Raw genomic sequence first — 7026 nt, 5'->3', positions numbered from 1 at the left:
ACTGAACCACAGGACAACGATGCTGTAATCTAACTGATTATAGTGTTTGATTGTACTCATTCACTTCGTCAACCACTTATACATCTATTTAACTTAAAGTAAACTGACCAAATTACTCAAAGGAAGAAAATAAATGCACACCCTCATAGCAGCAGGGCCAGAACATAAGGAGTTTAAGTTCCTCAGCATTTTTAATTTGTAGTACAGCCACACAATCAGCAAGAGAACTTTTAGAATTCACCAGAAACATTTATGTTCAGCTTTAAAATGACTCCATTTGAGGTTAAATGAACTGTGAGTTTCAAGTACGGGAAGAAAAGCAAAAACACATTTCAGTTCTTCAGTGCTGGCCCTTCAATATTTACATTCAAGTTTATGGACAGAACCGGAGCTGATGAGCAAGATGAGAACCTTCACATCAATTACTGGCTTAATTGAAGATGAAGTAAGTGTGTGTGTGTGTGTGTGTGTGTGTGTGTGTGTGTGTGTGTGTGTGTGTGTGTGTGTGTGTGTGTGTGTGTGTAAGTGAGAGAGAGAGAGAGTCTGGACTTTACTTCTCCAGGGATGTGATTTCCTCCATGCAGACAACAGTGGTCTTCACCTTTAAAGTGGCACGATGCCTTTCATGTGCACAGCTGGGTCGGGATAAGGAGCTTGGTGTGATACCGGTCCACCAGGATCCCAATAAACATGTGTTTATTTCCCAATAGGAACTTTTGTACTGCTGAATATTGCACTGGATCACCTTTAAAAAAACAAACAAAAAAAACCCCCACAACATATCTGCATATTTCCAGTTTCCTCTGAGTTCCCCCTGGTGGGATTCATTTGCCCGTGCAGCCTGGGTACGGTGGAGGGGGGGAGTAGTTGGCCGGCTGGGACTGAGCTGGAGTGTATGGCGGGGGGTGTAGTGACGGAGGGTACATCTCATAGTCATAGTTGTATGGAGGAGGAGGACCTAAAGAAAAGAGAAGTAGATTCAGCAGGTTTAAAGGGGTTGGAAGGATTTTTTTTTCTTTATTCAAGAAACTAAGGAAAAAGGAAATAAACAGTATTGTTGTGTGAATACAGCACCATCTCGTGGACATATAGGGAAACTGCCGCGTGTTCATCTTAAAAACTTAAAAAACTTGTTTTGAAATATTTACTCTGATAATAACCTAGATACAATGGGATAACAATACAAACTAAAAACCAAAAATGGGCATTTTTACATTCTAAATCTTTTATTCTGAAAGTTTTCTGTGGGTTTTTCCTTTAGCAACAATTCAAATTAACTGATGTAATCCTCACTTTGGTTCTGATGAAACAAATTCATTGCTACTTCTGCAAGGTAACAGTGACTATAGAAATAATAATATGAAAGACAATTGAGACCATAAATGCAAAACAAACAGTTGAGAAAGCTAGAATGTGACTCATTTCACAACACATTCATCTTTCATTACTGGCTCTAATATCCATCCATAAGTTCTATCACAACCCTTTTCCCAATAAAAACCATATAAATTGAAATATTCCCTTTTAAATATACCACAATCTACAAAAGATTGAGTGTACACTCTACGAATTCTAAAAGTTAAAAACAGAATAATAGATAAAATATATGACACATGCTTCCCGAGTTTAGAGGAGTGAAAACGTAAGGTAGCGGGAAGTGGAAAACCACAATAAATCAAATATGCATTAACTGTACTTTAATAAATGTAGCATGAGTGCCTATGAACCAATTAAGGCCAGGGACTATATTCATTTTTACAGCAAAATTGAACGCAAAAACCGGAAAACTGCCATTGAACACCCAATACTCAACACTCATTTCCTCTAGCCTTTTATCTTTTTAAATGGCTGAGATAAAACAAGTTAGTAGGCTGAATTATCAGTCATTTAAATGAACAAATAACACATAAATTATATGACCTCTGTCACCATAGCAACAGAAAATTAGTATTCCTTGGCTTTATGTGTTCTAGTTTTATGTTTATATAAAGAGATCAGAACAGAGATAGGCTTTCGGTGGCAGAGGAGGACAATAAAAACAGGATAAATAAGTGATGAATGGGGGTGTCACCTGACAGTGCGCATAAGAGAACAACATGGTGACACTGGTGACCATTTCAGGCAATATTCCGATGACACATCACTTCATTTTGTCGGATAGTTTCTCTTTTATCCCATTCGTTTCCCCGACATAAGATCACTTTAAAATCCCCTTAAATGGAACCTTCACCTTGAGCACCTTTTGTTCTCTTTTCTAGGTTGTTGTTGTAGGTTGTTGGCGCTCCAGGCATCTGCAGACCTACCTGGATAGCCCTGGGTCACAGTGTTGATGTAGGAAGTTCTGAACACGCCAACACGTGCCCCTCGCCCATTCTTCATGCACATGCACAGGCACAGGCACAAGGCCGCCACCGCACCCATCAGGAACACCACGCCAAAAACGATGCCAGAGATGGCAGTGCCCCTGGAAAACACACACACACAGACACACACACAGTGAGCCACCCGGTCAAGTGTGATGAGTGGCAGCTGTCCATGTCAGCTTCCATACAGACAGACTGCAGCGATTGATGTAACTCAGCCAGGAGATGGGTGGGTGTGTGTCAGAAAGTGTGTGGCGTGTTCTGCGAGGAGCGGCGTGTGAACTGGCTTGATATAAAACTATGTACACGGCTGACTAAGGCCACATTTACATGGCGTTTTCACCTGAAAAAGAAAAGTTTTTTGCTTTGCTTTTTTAAAAAAACGCTCCGCGTTCACACAATAGATCCACGATAACGACTGAAACGAACATTCTTAGCCAGTAGCTGGTGATGTTTGGTGGAACGTTAGCGACTGACCCAGCCCTTGGTGGATGAAACAAATGTGTCTCTACTGGTCTTTCATGACAAATCCACATTTTGGTGGAGCAGCAAAAACAAACCCAACACACGTTGCGGAATGTTGTCAGTCATCCAGGTCGAAGAGAATTCTTGGATTAAGGAAATTCGACTGGACTTCCTTTAGTCAAAGACGTTTCACCTCTTATCCAAGAGGCTTCTTCCCTTCTATATTAACTGTTGGGAATTGTTGCTTTTGCGGGTCTATTGTCAGTCTCGCACAAAAGTGTGTCTCTGAGTCTCATGCTGCAAGAAGTTTTGGGGCTGCAAAAAACACATCATTACAGGTGCTATAAATTATTCTCCCAAATACATATTTTGACATATTTTTATGTCCCTTGAATGACTGGACAGTGTTAGTCTGCAGGCCTTCTTCAAGCATTGAGTTAGTTATCATTTCAGGTACTTTGTAAAGTGTTTGAATCACAGAATATTGTGGGAGTAGCAGCAGTTCTTGTGTGTGTGTGTTTTAATCTAGCACCATTAGTCGCTCTTGATTCACAGATTGATGTAGAAATTGGGTGTCAAACATAATTGGCTCTTTCAGTTTTCATAGCAATTTCATGTCTGGTGTAGAATGATGATGAAACAGTTTACATACAAGCTAGTTTGGGCAGTATTTTGGATGCCCAAAAGCCTTAAAGTGTAACTAGACCCCTGGCTGGGGGGTGCCCAAGGAGCAGTAAAAATAACCGAGCAACTCTCCAACAGCTCTACCTCCCCAATAAACACCGGCGCAAAAACAAACACAATAGAGAATAATTAATAAGCACACACATAAGCTAGGTTATGAGCCGACCATGAGCAACTCAGAGTATTCGGAGCATGGACTTTTGCCACAGAGACCACGTGGGACCAGAGCCGTACCAGTTTGAGCAGTTATGGCGATGCTGAGGAGTAATCAATAAACAACGCTACTTCAAAAAAGTGCTCTTGAGGTGTAGTTACACTTCAAGGTTGTGTGAAAGAACTCGCGAGTGGGTGGCAACCTACGAGAGGACGTCGCCGACATAGGCGTAGTAGGAGCAGCAGAAAGGTGGCGATCCATCGCAGCAGTACTCCAAGCAGCCGTCACACTGAGCTTCACTGCTGCCTGAAACACACAGGTGCACAAAAACAGACAAGTGGCAGAACTTAAATGTTTGTTAAACGAGTCAAGAAATAAGAAAACTGCTCCAGTTGAAACAGATTCCCTTTCCCAGGCCTGAGATCTCTCTGTGGCTGGAAATAAGAAAACCTGAGTTGTTGTTTTTTTTAAATAAGGGGGAAAATAAAATCCTCCTCTGCTCTGTAATGTTTCCAGAGTCTTCCAAGAGGACATATTTCCCCTCAAAGACAATATTTAACGCAGTGCCAAGTTAGCACGGCAACGGCTGCCGTGTCAACAGCGACGGAGCACTTTGCTGAGTTAACAGTGGAGACGCTCCATTTGCTTTTCCGCTCCCCGGTCGGCCTCATGAGAGCTTGAAGCAGACAAAAACACGGATGAAGGGCTTCCTCATTTCTTATTTGATGCCGCTGCAGTGGCAGACGCCCATGCTTGACTCAGCATCGGATTAGGCAAGAAACCTTTCTTTTGAGATGAGCAGCATGGGAGCGTTTTCATTGGCTTCATTTATGCCCAATGGAAGCAATGACGCATCGTCTTGTATGTCACCAGTCAAATGAGTGTCCGTGCGAGCATCGATTGGTGTGGGCCGCTACGAATTTTAGAATTCTTCTGGATGCCTGACCTTCAGCGACAACGTGTCGTGCGCAGTCCGATGTTTTTGACTCTGAGAGTCATGATCGGAGCCGCTGACTCGATGCTCTGAGTCACCCGCTCTCGGACGCCCCAGAACTGCGGCAGTGACACGCACGGATCTGTTCAGCAGTTGAAGGAAGACAGGATGCAAAGTGTGAAAACTGCGCGTGAGGAGCGGAATCGTGACGCCAGACGAGCGCACGACCCAGCGCGGGGGTCATAGCTGCTGTGCGTGCGTTGTTTCACACACTGAAGCATCATATACACAGCTGTATTGGTCTCACATCCTCATCTGAACATGCAGCCACCACACAGTTGTTCCTCACCAGATGAAGCGTGTGTGTGTGTGTGTGTGTATTTAGGGGCATCCATGCACACACATATGCAAAATGCTCCTTTTCAGAGTGGAATTAGCATTTCTGCTTATTAGGTAACTTTGGTCACATACAGAGAAGCTGTAAAGAGATGGAGAAGCATTTCATTGGTCAGCAGATTTATTGTGATCACAGCTTCTTCCCTGGATGAGACAAGTTTTTCACAGCCCCACTTATTGGAATTACCGCTAATTTCACTTAAACACAAGTTCTACGTGCTTCTTTTTAGAAGCGCCAGGAGATTGCGCTCTAATTTAACACTGAATATCTGCTTCAAACAATCTCGTGTCTCTGTGCCAATGGCCCCACTTTGGAGGTCCCAACAGGGAGCCTTGTGGTGCTGCTCTGTCTGGGTGGTCCTAACAGGACCTGGCTCCTGTCTCTCCACACGCTTGGAGACAGTACTCGGTCATTTGTGACCACACACACACACACACACACACACCCCTTTACTGACTTGACAAGATTAAAAGTTAGCAGATAATTAATGTTTTGTAAAAAACAGTAACCAGAGATCTTGTGAATGTGTTCTGTGCCAGAAGTACCTGGAAATAAAGTCAGAGATCAAACACACAGTTTTAGCTTTTAGGCTAGATGCTTATAATCAATACTAAAAACTTGCTAATATCTTTGATGATCATAGATTTAATAATTTAAAAAAACAACTACAAACCTACAAACTTGAGAAAACATCTGAGAAAATAAAGGTATTTAAGTTTAGGATCTAACAGCAACATTTTTACTCCTTTATGGAAAATTCTTAAAGGAAAATTAGACTTTTACCTTTAAAGGGTAATAACATACTAACTGCAGGATTACTGAGTTCATTTCTTTATCTGAAAGCAATCTAAGGAAAAGTGTTGCTACCGTCTTTCTCATGTGAGGTCCTAAATCCTTTAATACACCAACACACCGACCATTTGTTTCCTTTATCTTGGTGCAAAAAAATGACATCAGACAATTAAACTACCGTCGAAGTTTCCCACATTTCCTTATTTTGCGCGTCACAAAGTGAGAGTAAATAAAACAAACTCACCGGTAACTAAACAAAGAAGCAGCGAGCTTCTCAACCACAGCGTCCTCCGTCTCTTCCAGGGGTTCTCCATGACCCTTCCGGCTCTTCTGCGTCCACTTTGTGGCGTTTTAAAAACACAAAACTAAACCTTGTTTGTCCAGTAAAAGACGACCAAAGCGCTTGTTCCCAGCGCCGTGCAGCCTCCAGTCACCTCTTTGGCTCTCCCCGGTGCATCGCTGTCCTCTCCTGTCCTGTCCTGTCCTGTCCTGTGCCGGAGCTCCTCGGTTGACCCCCTTCAGGAGCTCCGGTTCCTCCTCAACACGTGTCGCGTCCCGCCGTCCTGCGCCCACACCTCGCTCTCCGCACCCGGCTAAGTCTTCCCTTTATCCCCCTCCCCCCGCGGACCCCCGCTTCCTCGGATTACTCTGATGATTTCAAAAGAAGGCGGCTGGATATTTTCAAAATAAGGCTTTAATCCATGATTTCTAAACAGCTTTTTGAAAAAAGTTTCCCGAAAGTAACACTAAAGGGCTTTTACCGCCCTCTAGGGCCGCAGTAGGGAACCAAAGCCAGATTGTTATTCCAATTAATTTTGCAGCCAGACACTCATTTTATGTGGGATAGCATACAAGTCAGTATATACAATATATGTAATCAGTATTGATTACATTCGGTCCCCCTCTATGGCTGCTAGCATGTTGCTAATTTAGCCAGACCAATGTACTGTATGTTGGCAGCCTTTGTAACATTGTAATAAATTCATTTCAAATTTCAGTGCCACTTTCCAACTACATCTACAACAACAAAACCTTTGACAAGTTGCTTAATTCCTTATGTATGTTTGGAATATGATCACGCTCTAGTTTGAAATGATGGAAAGTCCTTTTCCTTGTTTTAAATGCAGAGGTAAAGGGGCAGTCGTCCCCCTTTCCTCTGGGCTGCTGCATATGTGCTGACCTGCAGAGATCAAGTTACAGCCATAAAATAGATCATTTGAAAGTTAAATTATGGTAG

General features: G+C 42.8%; 1 protein-coding gene across 1 annotated transcript; it reads right to left on the bottom strand.

Moving 5' to 3' along the window:
* Positions 1-172: 172 nt before the first annotated feature.
* cyyr1 (cysteine/tyrosine-rich 1) lies at positions 173-6432 on the bottom strand. Its single transcript, XM_057026822.1, has 4 exons — positions 6034-6432; positions 3873-3972; positions 2304-2464; positions 173-958 (listed from the first exon to the last, which is right to left on the bottom strand). Exons 1-4 carry the CDS (start codon positions 6101-6103, stop codon positions 825-827), a joined length of 465 nt encoding a protein of 154 aa, XP_056882802.1. The 5' UTR covers positions 6104-6432; the 3' UTR covers positions 173-824.
* Positions 6433-7026: the final 594 nt, after the last annotated feature.

This window comes from Takifugu flavidus, chromosome 3 (assembly GCF_003711565.1).
Source record: "Takifugu flavidus isolate HTHZ2018 chromosome 3, ASM371156v2, whole genome shotgun sequence".
Lineage (NCBI taxonomy): Eukaryota > Metazoa > Chordata > Actinopteri > Tetraodontiformes > Tetraodontidae > Takifugu > Takifugu flavidus.
The sequence above is the reverse complement of the archived record's forward strand: the minus strand, read 5'-3'. Positions and strand labels throughout refer to the sequence as shown.

Excerpts from the sequence above, each read along its gene's own strand:
- cyyr1 (XM_057026822.1), bottom strand. The coding sequence starts at position 6,103 with ATGGAGAACCCCTGGAAGAGACGGAGGACGCTGTGGTTGAGAAGCTCG. Across the intron at positions 3,973-6,033 it reads GCTTCTTTGTTTAGTTACCG|GCAGCAGTGAAGCTCAGTGT; the intron begins GTGAGTTTGTTT and ends TGTGTGTTTCAG. Across the intron at positions 959-2,303 it reads TGTGACCCAGGGCTATCCAG|GTCCTCCTCCTCCATACAAC; the intron begins GTAGGTCTGCAG and ends TCTTTTCTTTAG.